Source organism: Nesoenas mayeri (assembly GCF_963082525.1).
Source record: "Nesoenas mayeri genome assembly, chromosome: 11".
Taxonomy (NCBI): domain Eukaryota; kingdom Metazoa; phylum Chordata; class Aves; order Columbiformes; family Columbidae; genus Nesoenas; species Nesoenas mayeri.
This window is the reverse complement of record NC_137563.1, coordinates 13696590-13715999: the sequence shown is the minus strand read 5'-3', so window position 1 is coordinate 13715999 and position 19410 is coordinate 13696590. Positions and strand designations below refer to the sequence as shown.

At 41.8% G+C, this 19410-nt stretch overlaps 1 protein-coding gene across 1 annotated transcript in view; it reads left to right on the top strand.

Annotated features, from left to right (window-relative positions):
* The window catches only part of RFX7 (regulatory factor X7), a 51986-nt gene extending 34436 nt beyond the window's left edge, over nucleotides 1–17550 (top strand). Inside the window, exons 5-9 of the mRNA XM_080350864.1 lie at nucleotides 2606–2726; nucleotides 5442–5522; nucleotides 6239–6446; nucleotides 9022–9317; nucleotides 10254–17550. Coding sequence (XP_080206990.1) covers nucleotides 2606–2726; nucleotides 5442–5522; nucleotides 6239–6446; nucleotides 9022–9317; nucleotides 10254–13529 — 3982 coding nt within the window. The 3' untranslated portion in view covers nucleotides 13530–17550. The remainder of the gene's footprint in view (nucleotides 1–2605; nucleotides 2727–5441; nucleotides 5523–6238; nucleotides 6447–9021; nucleotides 9318–10253) is intronic.
* The last annotated feature ends 1860 nt before the right edge of the window (nucleotides 17551–19410 follow it).

Here is a 19410-nt window from a genome sequence, read left to right as displayed (position 1 = left end):
TCAGCGTAGTGCCAAGAGTGCAAGTAGCAGAGAGAAGAGCTTCAGGGAAGAGACTCCTGGTACGTGTTGTCAGGTCAATGAGAGACCACAGATGGACGTGGAGGCTCCTCGGCCGCGCCAGGAGGAGGAGGGGCCATATGGGATGATCTGTCTGAGAACCGAAATTACATGATGTTAATAATAATAATAATAGCTCATAAATCACAAGCTTGCAGGAGCTGCCAGTATGGATACAAGGGAACCACGTAACTGTGTGTTCTGCTGCTAGCAAGTAATTGTCTTGAAACAGGTGTGCCACACTTGAGGGACTGAATTTTTTCTGCTTTTTTATTTATTTTCTCTTAGATAGAGGATAATTTTAACTTTAACGCTGATTGATGGACAGGTCCCTAATCCTGTTGTTTTGCTGTGGGTTTTTTTTGTTTCTTTGTCTGGGTTTTTTAAAAGCTGCTTTGCTGACGTTCAGTTTTAGTCAAAGATACTGCCGACAGCGGCAGAGGGATTCCAGGAGCCCTCCTTTGCGTGCTAGGTGAGACTTCAGGTCCTGTAATCAGTATCAGTAAGCAACGAAGACCCACATTTTAGGAATTTTCAGAGTGAAGTTAAAATCCATTGGAGCCTGACAAGATGCACGTGAAAGAAAAAAAGGCGCACAGAGATCTCTCTATTACACATAAAGCATTATCTGATTCCTGAGAGGGCGCAGCAAGGTCGAAGTCTTCCTTTGTGTTAACTTCAAAGGGACACATCCAGAATCCAGATTCTATGATGCGCATTGAAATGAAATATGTTGGTATATAAATTGGATAAAGACTTTTGTGATGTTCCATGCAGAAACCAGACTAATGGCTGACTGCACACCAGCTTGCAGGCAACATCTCCTGGTTTGTACGGAGTGGCCCAGTAGCTGGAGGAAGCGGGTGCCACAAGCTCTGCAGGGAAATGTCAGAACCAAATAGCATAAAACTTGCTGTTTACCATTATCCAAATCTTTGCATTTGTAGCACTGCTTTCCACGTGGAGGTCACCTACATACAGCCAAGGTAAAAGCAGCAGATACTTGCTCTGTAATAACTAGTGTTTTTACAGAGAATATGAGTGGAAGTAGCTTAAGAAATAGATACTGTTTTCTGTAGAGCTGCGGTTTTCAGAGAAGACGTTTTGACTGGCCTATTTGGATGCAAATGCCATTGTTAATTGTTACAGTTTTTACTGGGTGATGCTGTGACTGAAACGTCTGTCTCAGGAGTGCTGCTCTTTCTTTCTCTTTGTTCCTTTATGAGCAGAGCTTTGTTTGTATAATGTACTTGGTTGGAGTAGCAGGCAACGTGGTCTACAAAGTTATGGTGTTTGTTGTCTCCTGCTGATGCCCACACAGGACTGTGTACAGCCACCTCTTTTCAGAGGCAGGTTGTGTGTTGCTGGTAGGACTTCTTGTGGGAAAGGAGGTGGTTGCTATCTGGGGCTGACACTGTGCTGTAGGAAATCTGAATGAGAATGCTTTATTGTTATGTTTTGGGCCTTAATGCATTAACAACTGTGAAATACTGCAAAAAAAAAAAAAAGGCCATGTGGCATACATATCTTTGTGCAGCCTTAAGTACTTGCTGTGTAGGTAAACCTTCCAGAGCAGTTCCCACTTTTCTCTCTGCTTTCACACGTTTGTGATTTTCTGGAACATTTATGTTTTGCAGCGAAATCAAAGGCTCTTGTTCTCTGCCTTAAGGAGATATTTCTTAAATATCTCAGATGTTGAAGCATCTGAATAGGTGATGAAATAAAATTCCTTCTGCTGTTTTTGAGAAATGAACACAGGTAAAAGCGGCCATTTTACTAGAATAAGTAAATTTAGCAAATCAATTACCTTTTGTTGCTTTATTCCCCTGTATCATCAGGTTGTATACTCAGTTGCATGAAGATGTACATTCGCAGAGGCAGTTGAGATCTCAGTTAATTTAGGACTGTTAACAAATACAAGGATGTCTATAATTAAGCAGCTCTCGTAGTTCAGTAGTGATACAGTGGTAAGACGATTAGGTCCTCAGTACGTGTTGTGTCGCACCTGTAAAGGTGAAGCTGGTTCTCTGGGAAGGTATGGTTTATTGAATTCAGTTCTGTTAAGCTTTATTAAATTGAGTTTGTGTAGGCAGAGTCTTTCTCTGGGCACTGACAAATGTTTCACCTACTGCTTTTCAAATATTCCTGCAGGACTTCAAGCCTTACCATGCTCAAGCTAAACTTCTGGCTAGAATATCTCTGATTTTATTATGTCCTAAAATAAGTGAATTGAAACATATGCTTCAAACTAAGTTGTGGAGTAAATCTTAACTGTGCTCTAGATAATGCCACTACATGTTATGTCTACGCATGACTTGTCTTTGAACTCAGTAGAAAACAAGGCAAAAACTATGGTATTAATAGCTCTGTTTATACATTTTTTATTGCATTCAATTCATTGTGGATAGCTTCATTAATATTAAATGTGGTTCTAAATATAGGTGGGTATAAGTGTTTTCTTTTGAAAACCTTTGGTGGAGTCTAGCATGCAGACTGGCCTCTTGTATTGACTTTAATTCCATTCACGCTTTCTTTCTCTTTGTTGCAGGAGCTATTGTGACAATCTTGGCTACCACCCATTAAGTGCTGCTGACTTTGGAAAGATCATGAAAAATGTCTTTCCAAATATGAAGGCCCGTCGTCTAGGCACAAGAGGCAAATCAAAATATCCTTTGCTAGAGCGCTTCTCAGTAACTTCTTCTGCACTTACCTGGAGAACATCTGTCGTTATGGCTTAACTACCAGCCAAGTGTAGAAGTAATGTTAAATTAAAAAATGCAGACACTTTCCCAGCATTTTTTAAAAATCATTAATTGCAGTAGTGTTAGTTTGCAAGATACAACTTTAGAAACAAGTACCTAAATTTCAGTTCTGATGCTTAGTTGTCACAGCAGTGAGGAATCAAAGAAACTTTATCATTTAGAGCAAAGGGAGATATTAGAATAAAGGAATGTTTTATACGTGCAGTAGCTAATATTTTATTGGTACTACAGCTCAGAATTATCAGAACATTTCTTGCTTTTGTATTATACTTGTGCACACCAGTAACCTTATAAAAGTTAGCTGTAAAGCCAAAGGTCCTTCTTAAGCTGTGCTACAGATAGTTCATAAAACTGCCCCTCCTCGATCACTGGTATCGCTAGAAAGAGAAGAGGGGACTGGGAAGTTGTCAGAAAAGCTGACTTCAGACTTGGGGACAGCACGATCTGAGGCTTGTCCTCCCATCAGAGGGGGCAGGTGGCTTCCTTCACTGCATGGCGCGGACCTCCTGAGGCAGGAAAGACAATCCAGAGCAAAAGCTTCGAGGGTGGGGAGCGCTTTTTCTCTTGACTGCAGTCTTGTTTTCTGTGCCCAAAGCTGGAATCCACTTGCTTCCCTCCTTCCCTGTTAGAGAAATAGTCCATCCCAGAGGGTGTGCAAAACCACTACTCTATTCAATTGTAACTTTATACAAATGTTAAAGTATTTTTTAAAATGATGTTGTCATAGTGTAATTAGACATCATTGCCACAGGCAGAACTATACATAGATCTTAGGACAGATTAGTTTACCAATCAATAGGCAGCCACAGTGAAGAATTCGGGGCAAATTCTCTGCAAAAGAGCCTGCTCATACTGCTGGTGGTTCTGCTGCTTCAGTGTAGGGGTGAGGAGTTCTGCTAGGAAAGAAGCACGGTAATCAAGTCTAAAGGCTACAAGGATGCGGCTTTTTCTCAGGTTTTTCTGAGACTGAGCTGTAGTACGTCTAGAGTTTAGCATGCTGAGGTCTTACATTAAAAAAAAATCTGTTGGTGATTTTCAAAGTTGTTTTTTCATCAGCAAGAATTTTGTCTTTTCCAAGTTAAGAATTATACCTTCCCTTGAGAATCCTTAGAAACCATCATGAAGTAATGTAATACCTGCTGCATCCCCTCAGGGGCAGCTCTTGCTTCATTCTGATGTGCGGCTAAGCCGTTGCAGTAAGCAAGGGAGGGAGAGCATTAAAAGGCCAAAAGGCATCATGGTGCTTGTAGGCTTTAATTAAAAACCACTCAAAACAACTATCCGTAATTATATGGACTCACTGTAATACTGGCCTTTGCCAAGGTCTTGCTTGATCATGCACTTACAGAGAATTAAGTGCTAGCGGGCAGCCCAGAATTATTTGTCTTCCATAGAGAAAAAAACCTCCCATATAGCAGTAAATGGAGAAGTTATGTGCCAGTTAAATTGTTTCATAAAATAATATTGATTATCTAGCAGTGGAGTCCAAAACCTAGTAGTGATGTTTTGGATAGAGCTTGAGAAGTTTTAAGCAGGAAATTGTATGACATAGTTGTAGCACGAGCCAGGAGATTTCTTTCAGTTTGTTTTTCCCAAGCTTCTAATTCAGAATTTTAAAAAAGTGACCGTATCTCACTCTTACCTAAATACCTAGCCTCCTTGCATTTATTTTACTGTGTTCATGCTCCATCCATGTTAATGCGAGCAAATACAGACTCCATGGTCTAGGAAAGAGAACTACAGACATATTTACAGAATGTGAAAAATCAGTGATCCTGAAAAGGATTCCTGTGTCACAGAGGAGAGACCCTCTATGTGAACTCCCAGAGTAATGCTGTGGAGTGGAAAAAAAGGCTGATCTTATTTTTAGACCTATAAACAAGTAAGTAAGAGTAATGGAAGGAATATATTTTTGTGTACAGAGTTTTTTGTGTACTGATTTGATGAGATCAACGTATGAACAAATCTGGGTATTGGTGTTCATGTTTTTACAGATTAATAATTGTCGTGGCAGGGGAGAGATCCACAAAAACTGTGTAGAATCTTAGGAAGAAGTGTCCTCAATAGTAAATTTGTCTTGTCATCATGGGGAACTTAAGTTTGTAGAAGTCCCTTGGGAGAAGGAAATACAGCAAAAAGAGGCAAAAATTAAGAACTTATAATAATGTAAAACTGAAATTTGGCAACACATTTTTTAATAGCAATTAACTTTTGGAAGTGCATTTTCCATCTCATTTTGGGCCTGGTTTAGGAAGAGAGTTTAGTCCAAATTTATGCTAATGATTTAGATATTGAGTAGCTAATTGAAAATACTCGCTGTGGCTTAGCGGTTCTTCTGAGTCATCAAATGAAATTCATCATGCTGTTGGAGAAGTTTAATGACCAGCATCATTTGATCCACTGCATGGATGGAAAAGCCCAACCACCTGCCCAAGAACACAGCCATTTATAGGCTCTTGATGCTGGCTGCCTATGAGACTGTGCTAATGACAGTCATCATTAGATCTGTTGTTGAGTTTGCTTAGAAAGCTTATGAGGGGTATCAGAGGAATTACTGCCCTTCCCTCCTATCCCCCAGTTAAAAAGCAGAGACAATTTAGACCTTAATTCTTGTTCACATATTGCTACAGTGGACTACGGAAGAAGGCTTTTGTGCATATGCCAACACTGCCCAACCTTGACTTTCATAAAACTGGAGATGGGGTATGATATATACTTGCTTATTTTCATATATATATATATATATATTTTTTTTTTTTTTTTCTGCAAATTAACATTTATCATGTTGTTTTTGTGTCTGAAGTTTTCAAAACAATGCAAAGGGCTGTGCAGTTTTTAAGATTTTTTTTGCTTTACAATACTTACATTCTGAATCATTGTTTCATATTTTTCTGTAAAGTTCAGAACAAATTGCAGTGCTATTAAAAAACCTAATTGAGGAGGTGAAGCAGACTTTCACAGTGTTGCCACCCACAAACTATGTCTCTTCAGTTCTGATTCTGTTGTGGTTTTACTGTATTAAAAACAAATAAATAAAGACAACCACAATGACAGGGAAGAGGAACCCCAGGGAAAGCAGCAGTTCCTGCCTAACAGTGGCTGCTGAGTTGACAAGACTCTGCCTGCAAGAAGCATCTATTGGTGGTGGTCCAGATGTTAGGATATTTTCAGAGATTTTCTCCCAGAAATGTCAGCTCCATATAATGCCTTTGGAAACAACCAGTAGATTAACCTGAAGACATTTCCTGTTGAAGGATATTGATGTTATGATTTCATTCTGTCAATTTATTGAAAGTCTGTGAACATAGTTGCTGAACTTTTTGTGTTTCTGATCATCATTTGCTCTCAATTGTTGTTTTCAAGCCTTAATGACCCTTAATAATTAAAGTAACCTTTCCTCCGCTGTTTGTTTGTTTTAGTTGGACGGGGCAGAGCCGGCTGGGCAGCTGCAAAGTGCTGATGAGGAAGTCGTCCCTGCGGCCTGCCGGCTAGTTTGTGAATGGGCCCAGAAAGTGCTGAGCCAGCCTTTTGATACGGTCTTGGAATTGGCTCGTTTCCTTGTAAAAAGTCACTATATCGGTACCAAGTCAATGGCAGCTTTAACAGTAATGGCAGGGGCACCAGCAGGTAATGAGACAACTTAATGCTGAATGGATTACATAAGGGATCTTTTTTTGAAGAATAATAACATCTCGGTTTGAGGAAGCGCTCCTCTTCAGGGCAGGCTTTAAACACTGACTCTGGGTGTTGAGTACACATTTATTTTAAGCCACATTGCTGCAAATTACTTTTCTTATTGGGAGTCTAGGTAAAGAGATCTGAAAATAAGCAGTTTTAGTTTGTGTTAGATTTAGTTTGTGTTCCTCCCACTCCTCCAGTGAGGACCCTGGTCCTTTAAAGCACTTCAAGGCATGTGTGTAGTTGTGCTGAATTTATGTACTTTGCTAGATCGGGATTTTGGTGCCGGTACAGTGCTGGTTTGTAGACAAACTGCTGGTGTAGCTGTGTTTCTGTCTGATAACTTGCCCTAATTTGGAAACAATTGTCTGTCTTAATTTTCTCTCAAGAGAAGATTTTTGTGTAGGCATTTCTGACAGGTCAGATGCAAATTTTCCTCAGATGTTTGATCAGTGTTCGGTAGTCCAAGCAAGTCAGCTGCTGTTGCTATTGATCACATTAGAAGTAAGGGCTTGAGGGGCATTGAGAGGGACAGGAGGAGCCTCCTCCGGGGGCAGTCATGTGACTGAGATTCCAGCACTCAATTTCAAATCTTCAGTAAGGGTTGAGTTAAAGAGTTATTTTGTAGTTGGCTGCACCAGATGAATTCCTGTTTTATACAGTCTGTAGGAAAGACTACGTTGGATGTGGATTTTCATCTTCTTTTGTTTTCTTTGTTTCCCTCTTCATGGTCAAAATCAGTCGATCCTTTAAAGTGTTTTTTTGTGGCTGTGAATGAAGTAAATTATGAAAATGAAGATGAGGAGGGAGGTGCAGGTGCACAACATGCTGCTGAGACTTCCCTCCGGCAAGTCCTGCCCAGGACTGTCAAGCAATGTACATTTGGGTCAAGGCAAATCTCTTGACTTGAGACAAGTGATTTCAAATGGAAACTGGTTGTCAAGGCTGTAGGTTGGGGCGATGCCCTTTTGGATCACGTTCCCTCTCCTTCCAGCTCTCTTTCCTTTGTTGCAACTTGGAACTGATGGGTGGCAGTGGCATGTTTTGTCCCTTTCTTACCTGTTGTCGCTGGGCTTCGTTGGTTCTGCTTACCGTGCTGCTGGAAGGAACGCTGGGTGTATGGACAGCCCTTCAACTCGTGCAGCTCCTCCGCCTTCCTTCAAGAGAAGGTGGTTTCCTTAAGGAAAAGGGTAGTTGTTTCCAGTGCATGCCTCTATGGCTCGGATAGTCATTTCAGGAGAGGTTCAAATAAAATATTCCCATTCCTCTTTATCACAAGGAACCACAGTGTCTTAACTGAGCATTAACAGAGGAAAAAGCAAAATTTTACCCTCAAATAAAAATTTGTTTAATTTTTTTTTTCTCATAAATATTACTTGCCTTCAGTATTCGGCCCACATAGATGACTTGTTTTCCAGTAACTGCAATATATTTGGGCATTTCACTGCTCTGTGAAGAAGGAATTGTGAAAGGGGAGACATGTTGGGATGTTCAAGCGCTCATGGTACACGCAGACTGTGGGTGGGCTCCCAGACCACAGTTCCTAAGCACGTACTGGGTATCAAAAAACAAATACATACTTGCCCTAAAATTGTGTGGATTAATTTGTAATTCAGAGTTATTTTTAAAACTGTGAGCAAAGTGTAAATGAAATGGTGTTGAAGCATTTTTAGATGAGCAGATCAACTGGGTTAGTTGGTCACTGTAGAGCATGCTAATCCTCTTGACTGCTATTAAGGAAGGATCATAAATGTGATGTGATTTTTGTAAGGGAAATGGGTAGCAGCTGCACACATGAGACTAACCCCCTGTTGTTCTCCCTGGAAGCACCACTTGCTTGTGATCACCAGAGGCATTATCGCCAGAAACAACATTCTTCCATTCTAATTTCCATTGTTTTTTCACCTTTTCCTCCTCTTTTTTTTTTTCCTTTTTCCCTGAAGACTTCTCTTCTTGCCCTTCTTTCACCATTAGCCCTGAATCACACACCAGTGGTGATCCATTCTGATATATGCATTGTGTTTAATGCCTTGGCCATTAGATGATATCATCTGCTCAGAGCTGCTCCTGTGTGATACAGACGCACAGCTTTCTAGAAAGATTTTTCTATTTAAAAGCTTCCTTAGACATTGACAACAAAACAAAAACACAGTAGATGATGAGTTTTAAAGGTTTATCTAAAACATGCACTGCCCTCTACTGTCAGTTAAATGAAATGCGTTGGTTTTCCGATTTTGTTGACATAAAAGTTGCAATTTGAGATTACTAGAAATGAGATGCCAGTACATGGTGTTGTAGCAGCTAATGCCAGCTTGTCTAACAGATAGTTTTTGCCACAGATATGCACATAAACTGAAACACTGAATAGATTTGAGCAGGAAGTGGATGGGAGGACGTCATGGAGGAGGTAGTCCCAGGATAGCTGTCGAGACGCCTACCGTGAATTCTGTGTGGTTAGATACAGAAGTGTCACTACAGCAGACAGGGTATGTGTGGTTATAGTTTGTTCTTCTTTTGCATTCAGGAATAAAAGGGATCCCCCAGCCCTCAGCTTTTATACCTACTGCTGAAAGTAATTCCTTTCAACCGCAAGTGAAAACTCTGCCATCTCCTGTTGATGCCAAGCAGCAGCTGCAGCGTAAAATTCAGAAGAAGCAGCAAGAACAGAAACTGCAATCTCCTTTGCCAGGAGACTCTCCAGCAAAGAAAACAGAAAGCACTGCAACCAACGGCGTGACCAGTATATCTAATGGAAGTCCTGCAATTCTGTCTCCTCCACCTATTGGCATTGTTGTGGCAGCTGTCCCCAGCCCAATACCGGTAATGTTCTCCAGCAATTCTATAGAGAAACCACCTTATGAAAGGGTTTCAAATTGACAGTAACAAAGCAGCGGTGTCAGTGGGATAGAAGAACTGTTTCCATTCAAAGGACTGAGTCCCTTGATGCTTCTCTGTCCCACTGACTCTGTTATACCACGTGAGTTACAGCATCGATACAGAGGCAGCAGAATACTGATCACGGAGCATACTCTGAATTCATATTTGAAGTCATTGTTAGTGGGATTTCAGCTAGCAATAATGAAGGTTATATTGGGAATAATTGCTCTTGAGATGGAGTTTAACCAGATGGGAGAGCTGACACCAGTTGTGTGGGTCACTGAGCCCCTGTTATAGAATCTAAATTGCATTTCATTGGCCCAGTGCATTTAGCAGAAGCAGCAATTTTGGTTTTGGATGAGTCGGTAGCATGGAACATCTTTGTCTTTCAGGCCATACAAAACTGGGGTGGGGAGATAATTTGTTTCCAAGATATTAGTTGTGTTGTCCATTTTGATAGGTAAGCCAGTATTTCTGCCTGATAGTGGGTTTGTATTAAACTCACTTTTGAAGCATTAACAATGAGCAGTGTTTTGATCACATCCTTTCCTCTTTAACCTTTGTATGTCTGTCTTTTTGTCCCATGCCATAAAGGACTGTATGAGAACGACCCTTTCATTAGCAGAAGAGCAGACTAGTGCAAAGACCAGTGCCTCATGCCTTAAACACTGAGGCCACATATCTGTCTATCAGTCCTTAGGCAGACAACTAGAAATAGTCTTGTATATAGTTGAAGAGCTTGTTTTGTTTCAAACTGACACTCATGAGCTTTGGTGTATTGAGCTGTGTTGTCTTTCACCTTTGAAATGCTGGGAGATGAAGTGGTCTGTGGATGTTGGGGACTTCCTTGCTTCATCACCACGCTTTTTCTCTCGACAGGTGCCAAGGACCAGGCAGTTGGTGACATCTCCAAGTCCTATGGGATCGTCTGATAGCAAGGTCCTGCCGCTCAACGTTCAGGTGGTCACCCAGCACATGCAATCAGTCAAGCAGTCACCAAAGACTCCCCAGAACGTTCCTGCCAGTCCAGTTGGTGACCGCTCTGCCCGGCATCGCTACCCACAGATCTTACCGAAGCCAGCAAATACCAGTGCTCTCACCATCCGCTCTCCCACGACGGTGCTCTTTACCAGTAGCCCAATCAAGACTGTTGTGCCAGCTCCACATGTAAATTCCTTAAATGTGGTAAAAATGACAGCAATATCTCTAGCCCCAAGCAGCAGTAGTGTGCCCGTCAAGCAGACGCCTTCAGCTAGCAGTAATGCAGGAGCAGTGGAAGAAGGGAGGACTGGTCCACAGATCAAAAATGGATCTGCTGTTTCGCTTCAGTCTCCAGGATCCAAGCCTAGCACTGTTGTAGCTACACCTGCAGTCAAGATCAAAATGGAACCAGAAGTATTGCTGGATGAGAACTCAGTACAGGGCCAAGAGAGCTCTGAGGTGTCTAAGTCCCTAAAGGCAACCCCTGACCTGCCTCCTGCTCAACTAATTAATTTTGAGGTTGCAACCTTGAAGGTTTCAGCTGATGATGTTGTGGAGGTGAAACCAGTTAAGGGCTGTGATCAGGGAGCTGAAGAAGCAGGAACCAAATATAAAACACAATCTAATGAGATCCCGCCAGTTTCTTCAGTAGGCAATAATCAAAGCACTCTAAAGCTCTCAGTTGCCAATCAAAACTTGTCCAGCACCAGCATCGGTTCACCTCCTACTGGTGAGTCTATGATTAAAGACAAAACATGCACTAAAAGTCCAAGAAAGCGACAACCTTCTACACTTCAGGATTCCCAGGTACCACCTGTAAAGAAACCACTGGTGGAGCAGCTTTCAGCTGGTAATGTTGTGGAGAGTCAAAAAGCAAACGGCGTTAAGAAGTCTCCGAAGGTTGGATCATTAGCTAACAGTGACAATACAGCAACACTTGCTCAAGTTTCCAGCACAATACCTGTACCTTCTGCAGCTGCAGCAAACTTGGCAACAGACCTTTCCGTGAGCACCGATTTAAATACCAGTGATTCTACTTTAGAACAGGAGCTTGCATCAGTACCATCTCCAGACATAAAAGTAAAATTGGAAGGAAACATGTTTATCATAGAAAGTGATTCAAAATCTGATGGCAGCTTTAACCCAAGTACATGGCACCATATCACCAAAACCTCCGACTTTGCATCTGTGAATTGTGAGCAGCAGGATCTCAGCGTGATGGCAATTGCAGGGCACTCCGGCGACTTACAGGAATCGGCGTGGCAGCCAGTGCACTGCGAAGATATACAGCAGGATGCCTACAGCCAGCAGTTACAGAGCCAGATCCAGGACTCCTCCTTGGCTCAGATACAAGCACAGTCTTCAAATCAGTTACCTCTGCAGTCTGAGCTGAAAGAATTTGAACATACAGTCCCTCAGTCAAACGAAAACTTCTTTTCATTTGATGACGACCTTACCCAGGATAGCATTGTGGAGGAGCTGGTGCTCATGGAGGAGCAAATGTCCATGAATAATTCTCATCCTTATGGTGGTTGTCTAGGAATGGCGCTTCAGAGTCAGACTGCAGCTCAAGGAGCTCCCGTGTCATCTCATCCAAGCAGCGTGCACTTTTACCATTCGATCCATAACAACAGCACTCCGATTCACACCCCAACTCCCACCCCCACCCCAACTCCCACCCCCACCCCAACTCCAACGCCCACCTCTGAAATGATTGCTGGGTCTCAGAACATGTCCCGAGAGAGCCCTTGCTCGAGGCTGGCTCAGACGACTCCCGTGGACAGTGCTCTAGGGAGCAGCCGGCACACACCCATCGGCACACCGCATTCCAACTGCAGCAGCAGCGTCCCTCCGAGTCCCGTGGAATGCCGAAACCCCTTTGCGTTTACTCCCATCAGCTCCAGCATGGCTTACCACGATGCCAGCATTATATCCAGTAGCCCCGTGAAGCCGATGCAGCGGCCTATGGCTACCCATCCCGACAAAACCAAGCTTGAGTGGATGAATAACGGCTACAGTGGAGTCAGCAATTCATCAGTTGCAAACCACGGCATCCTGACGAGCTATCAGGAGCTGATGGAAGACCGCTTCAGGAAACCTCACGCTTTTGCCGTTCCTGGCCAGTCTTACCAGTCTCAGCCGCGCCACCACGATACTCACTTTGGCCGCGTGACTCCGGTTTCGCCAGTGCAGCACCAGGCAGCCCCTGTCAGTAGCACCACCAAGCAAGAGGGCTTTGCTGTTCCTGCTCCTTTGGACAACAAAGGAACCGGTTCCTCTCTCAACAACAGTCTGAGGTGCCGGAGCGTGAGCCCTGCTGTCCATCGCCAGCGTAATCTCAGTGGAAGCACTGTCTACCCTGTTTCAAATATACCACGCTCTAACCTGACACCTTTTGGAAGTCCAGTGACTCCTGAAGTTCACAATGTATTTGCTAATATCCATGCAGACACCAGTGCCAATAACATAGCACAAAGAAGCCAGTCGGTCCCATTGACTGTGATGATGCAGACGGCCTTCCCGTCTCTTCAGAAACAAACAAACACTAAAAAAATCACCAATGTGTTGTTAAACAAACTTGATTCTGATAGCGATGATGCAGTGAGAGGTTTGGGAGTGAACAACATGCCCTCAAATTACACAGCCAGGATGAATCTCACTCAGATTTTGGAGACATCCGCTGCTTTTCCTAGTGCCAACCCACAAAATATGATCAATTCCAGCACTTCAGTTTATGAATTCCAAACACCAAATTACCTCACAAAAAACAGCAGCACCGATCAGATCAGTTTTTCTTCTGGAGATAACCAAGCACAATCAGACATCGGAGAGCAGCAATTAGATTTTAGCAGCACTGTAAAAGACCTTTTAGGGGAGGACAGTCTGCCAACAAACCAGCAGCTGGTGAATCAGGTGGCATCAGATCTCAATAACGTTGCATCTGTCTTTCCCAGCGACATCAGGTTGTCTTCCGAGCTCTCAGGCAGCATTAACGATCTGAACACTTTAGACACAAATCTACTGTTTGATCCAGGTCGTCAGCAGGGACAAGACGATGATGCTACACTGGAGGAATTAAAAAACGACCCCTTGTTTCAACAAATCTGCAATGAATCCATTAACTCAATGACTACATCAGGTTTTGAGTGGATGGAGAGCAAGGAATGCTGTTGAAATGTTGGGTTAATCTTGTTTTATAATATGTATGTAGCACACTGTATCTAAAAGACAGACGTATTGTATTTGTCTTAATGGAAGTGCCTCCCGCAGCAGAAACACTTGCTATGTATTGTGGCATTTTAAAAAAAGTTTGCTGTATCCGTTGCTCATTCTTCAGCAGGGAAGATGCAGTCTTACCAATTTTAGACAAATCTCTGAAGGTGATGGGCTATCAAAGAGCCAGTATTAAACTTTGAATTTTCTAGTGTTTCCCACTTGACATTTCTTACTGTAGCAAATAACGAAGTGGTTGACAGCCAGCCAGCAGAGACAGCTATGGCTGAGGCTTTGGGAGGGTTTAAGCTCATTAGTAGGCTTTCCGTACATTGTGTTGCTCGTTACTTCTTCGTAGCTGATCCTTACTGACCTTTGTCATTGAGGTTGGGAATGCAGGGTGTGTGCAGCCAGGTGGGTGGTGGGGAGTGGGTACCAGTGACCCAGGTGACGTGCAGGTGCCCGAGTGTTGCGTAGCTGTTGTGAGCACTGCTCGGTGGGAGCTGGGGAAGCCTCTGTAGCAGTGGTGCCATTGACATCTCTACCAAAATGCAGAGAGAGGAAAAACTAACAGGAATGATCAAGGAAAAAGGAAGATGCACTAAATTTTTTATGTAAGAGAAATAAATCTATGTAGTTATTTTAGCCATTAATATTCATGGCATACTTGATATTTTAGTTCTCACTTCAATGTTTTTATATTAAGTAGAATTCATACGAAAAGATTTTGAGCACTGAGATTTAATCTAGGCATAACACCCTATTTTAAAGTGATAGGTACTGTTTAATTATTTATCAATGCTAGAGGAGGAACGTGGTATTTTCCCTCTCTTTTTTTAAATAGAAGAGCTGCTGGAGCTCATTAAAATACTATTTTTCAAGATTAATTTTTTAAGTTTGCTCTTTCCTAACCTAGTGGAGGGTATGGGAAGATGTTATTTTCTGTATTTCACTAGGTTGAGCCTTTCTGTATTTCTTGCTCGCTCTCAAACAAAAGATTAAAATATTAGAAAATGTGATTGAACTAAATATGTTTTGTATAGAGCCATAATACTGCCAGGCACTTTACTGATACGCAGTAAGACATGTGATCTTTCTTTCGGTAAAACTTCTTTTAAAAGTACTTACTGTTTTAGAAGCCTGAATTCCATTTTCAAAGTGATTGGACAGGATTGGTGCATCTAAGCTTTTTAGAAGTCCTTAGCTGCCCCTCTGGAAAATGAGATTTAGACTTCTGCCTCACTAGTTCACTTGAACCAAAAAAGACTTTTTGTTTTATTGGCATGGCATGGATCTCTCTAATGGTGAAAAATGAGAGGTACTGAACCGGCCATGGCCCTGACACTGGAAAGAGGACTTGCAGAGGCCAGCTTATACAAATGAAGTACTGCACTGAGGATGCTAAAATACCATCCCTTAGGCTTAGTATGAGATTGATTATTTCTCCTGTGAACTGACGCAGAACGTAAAACAGCAGAAAACATTTTCTTCTCTTGCATCACCTCTTTGAAGGAGCAGACATGAATTTGTGAGGGGTAGGCACAATATGTCCCCCTAGATTTACTTAAGGGGAAGATGCTCAGATTTTTCGGGTGATTCATGTTTAAGTGTCTTGGTGGTCTTCCGTTTCTTCAGTTTTTGCTAATGACTTGAGATCCCAGTACTGATCAACTTTTTTGGCGGTGCTGATTCAACCTGTGCTGCTGCATTGGCACTGAGGTGCTGGTGTACCATGGCTTCTCTTGCTCTTGCCCAAATTCACCACCACGCTGTGGCCTCTTCTGCAGGGACAAGCAGTTGTGCCAAGCTCTAGCACCTTATGGGGCCTGACTTCACTGTGCTTGCATCGGAAGTTTTGCTGCTTTGTTAGGAACAAACTGGGAGAGTTCTAATCCCTCCTTGAAGCACGTGGATGTGCAATGGTGTACTTTGCATCATGTAAGACCAAGTGTCCGTTTAAGGTTTTGTTAAGGAAATGGGAGGAAATTAAAATCTGCCTGATAGCCTTCTGCTTGTTACCTTGCCAGGTGTCTGTTGGTAAGGCTTGAACCATTCCTCTTGTAGACTGAAGTTGCTGAAGGCAGGGCTTGAGTTTTGTCCCTGCCTGTGGCCTTTTGCCAGAGATGTGCTGAATGTCCTCTGACCCTTCTGACTTCACTGGTTCTCAGAGACACTCAGTGCCTCTTTTTTCTTTTTCTTTTTTTTTTTTAAATTTTATCTTTTTAACTTTTTTATTTTTTTCTTTGTTCTTTTTCTTGTTTTCTTTTTTCTTTCTTTGCCCCTGTGTGAAGTGGCAGCACATCTGTGAAGAGGTGACCCCTGCCTTGGGGTGGAGAGGGCTGAGGACGGGGAGAAGCCACACGTGTGCTTTGGCAGCCTGTGCATCTGCGTGACGCGCTGGCCTCTCCTCCAGCTCACTCACACTGACGTGGGCTTGCGGGAAATCAGCTTTTCCTTGACTTCACTAAGTTTTTTAAGAACATTTCTCAGAAAAGCAAGAGTAGATTTGAAGCTGATGCGTTCTGAATTATGCAGCCGTCACCAAAGGTTATAGAAGTGCGTTTAAAATAAGAATTTTTAAATACAAGCATTACACTGGGCCTAATGTGTGACTTAATTAGCGGAAATATTCTATAATCAGTGGATTTAAAGCAAAAATGTGTTTAATTTAAGAAGTGTTAAATTCAATAGGGATTGTTTCAAGTAAAATCCAGGGCACAGGCACAGCTTTGTAGATTGGGATGTATTATTTTAGAGGTGTATGTGTGTTGGTGTTACAATTGATGAGATTAGGTCCCTGACCTTGGCACTAGCGGAGTTCTTTACTATACATTGAGACAGAGCACTACTGCACACCAAAGTATGCAATACCCAAAGGAAAACTCTGTGATTCTAGCAAATGGAAGCCTGTCTGTGTCAGATACTCCAAAACTAAGAATTTGCGACAGTTCTGACCCCTTGTTTACATTATTGGCTTCCTACTAAGGTGATAAATAAATTATTTTGATAGCAGTTTTTGCTAAAGTATACAAACTAGTGAATTTGTACCCTGTGTACAGTATTGCAGCAAACACTTTAAATTTGGTTGGTTAGTCCAGCAAACTTTCTGGGTTCATATATTGCACTAAAATTCTGTTGAACCTGTGGCAGGCACATTCCTTAGGATAAATGCAACAAATACGGCCCACAGATTAAAAAACAACTTTAAAAAGCAAAACAAACAAAACCTTTTTAATGTGTTTCATTATTAAAAGGCAAATGTCATTAAAAGTGACAGGTGAAATTGTCTTATGTAGCAATGTGCATTGATCTCAATGAGATATTTCTATTTCTTATTCTCTTACATGAGAATATTACAGCAGGAAAAATTAAGTTTAGTTTGCTTCACCATGTTAATACATGATCACAAAACGTGCATGAGTGTTAATGACTTAATCTTGTACAGTACTAGATATATTCCTGTAACCACTTTTATTTTTTTTATTCTTTTGCTGTATTGAAACTGGTTCAGTGTTAACCAGGTGAGCATAGTTATTCACAAGTTATTTACTTTTTTATGTTAACTAATTCAGCTTAGTTATTGTTGAATATGTTCTTTTCTTGGATTATTTTTTATTGTTCTGGTGTTGAAAAACATTTTTGCATCATTTTATCATGAGAAGAATTCATGAAGTAAATAATTTGCAAATAATTGCAATAAGCACTGACTTCTGAACTGAAAAGAAGGAAAGCGTTTCTTGTGCAGTGCATCTGAGGTTCATATAATAGTCTTGTACTATACTGTGCTTTATTTACTGCACCGTAAGGAAAGAGAAATCCCTGTTCCACGTTTTCATTTAGTGCAGGAAATCCAGTTTCTCCCCTCTTCCCCGGTGTTTTGTTGTCTGTTGTACTGCTGAAACTACAGTAGTTGAATATTGCAGTAGCATTTCAGTTATTTTTTTTATTGAAAGTGCTCAAAAATTGTTTTTTAAATGTTTTCAAAAACAATAAAAACATTTTTTATTAAAATGACTTCTGGAGGTTTTTTCCTTATATGGAAAATATGCATTAAGGTTGGCCTAAAATACAGAGCTTTCTAGTTTGTGTGAAGAGGGGTCTCTGCTGCCGGTGCTGAGCCCAGTCACAGGCACGGAGCTGGCAGGAAGGTGGGTGTTCCGGCCGGGATGCCTTGGGCACTCTGTGCTCCCAGAGCAATTCCAAGAGAAACTGGTGGTAATGGGCTCCTGACCATTCACTTTATATTCCATAGGTGTCCCTTTTAAGTGGAAAGTAGTTGTGTGGTGATACTGGTACATTTGCGGGATAAAAGCAGCTGAATCTTACAGTTGAACCTGACAGTTCAAATTTACAATCAAACCTTAAAATAACATTTTGGTCAAAGCTGTTCTTCAGAATGCACTGGTGATAGTCCTGCTGGTCGGAGTTGTCATCACGTGCAGCTCCTCTGTGCTGCAGATGTCCCGGTGTGGGTGCTGCACCAAGTCTTTGGGTCTGGGTGGTGGCTCTCACCGTTGTGCCATCCAACATCCCGTTGCTGGAATGGCCATCCACTGTGGCGGTGCTTGGCTGGTTTTGCTTTTTGACACCAGTACACCGTGCTTACAAGGTAGTGTTATGATGCAGCTTGGCTTGCTGCCATAAAGGAGGAAAAAAAAAGCTCTTTTGATCTACAGAGTCCTTTATTTGGGTTGTAAAATTGTATATAAACCCGGCAGCATTCCAAGCACAGTTTATGTGAACGTGATGGAAAAGTATTGCCACAGAACAGAAACTGGCTATGAGAAAATGAGGGTGAGGATAACTATTTAGGTTTTCATGCCAAAAAGATAGCACTGGTTAACAGACTCCATCCCAGACTACAGAGGTGCTGAGATGAGCTGGCAGGTGGCAAATTTGATGGTAGCACAAAATCGCTTCAGGTTCATCAACAGAGAAGAATCATCAGGGAGACATAAATAAGGCAGCATGAATGAAAGCATCAGAAAGACAAGTTTATTTTTAACATGACATTCGAGTGTATGCTATTAATATATCCCACTGGATTCTAAGTTAACGTGCTCTAAAAAGGGTTCTCTGTGAACAATTAGCAGACATGCATTCTCCAGGTTCCACAGTCGTAAAGAAATGAAAATAAAAACTCCCAAGGAATGAGGTAGAATATAATTTTGTGCATATAAAAGGCTATTTTAGAAACTGATAGTTCATCTGAAGTAATAATGGGTTTTCATTGAAACCTCTCAGATGTAGACTGGAAAAAATTGGTCTTAATGGTTAATATAAAGGGCCATGAGAGCAAACAAATCTGACTGAATTGAAATGCACAAACAAGAAAGACATGTTGGAACTAAATGCATTACCAAAATAACTACCTCAAAATGTTGAAGTCATGAGCTTTGTAGTTTTCAAAATGACTAAATGTTTATGTGTTTAATAAAGACATCCAGAGTGAATTCTAAATCGCTGCTTAGAAATACTTCTACATCTTCAGAAATATAAATCTGCATGTGTGAATGCAGCTGGTACCTCCCCTCCTAGGGTCATAAGGATTGCTGTGTTGAATTAGCCAGTGGTTCACATAGTCAGTACAGTCTCTGGCAATTGATATCACTGTCTTCTCCAGAGAAAGGAGCCCTGCATTATTAGGTGTTCAGAGAATAAATTGCCTCTGAGAAAGCTGCTCTCCTATACCCAAGAGCTGGAAGCTCAATCTGAACCCAACGCATTAGAGGTGGGGTGGATGAATGAGGTGACCTCCGGAGCTTCCTTTCAACCTCCCTTGGTCAGCATGTGCATCAAGGATGGAGAGCTGAGTAAACCTAACCGGATCTGACTGTGTAGC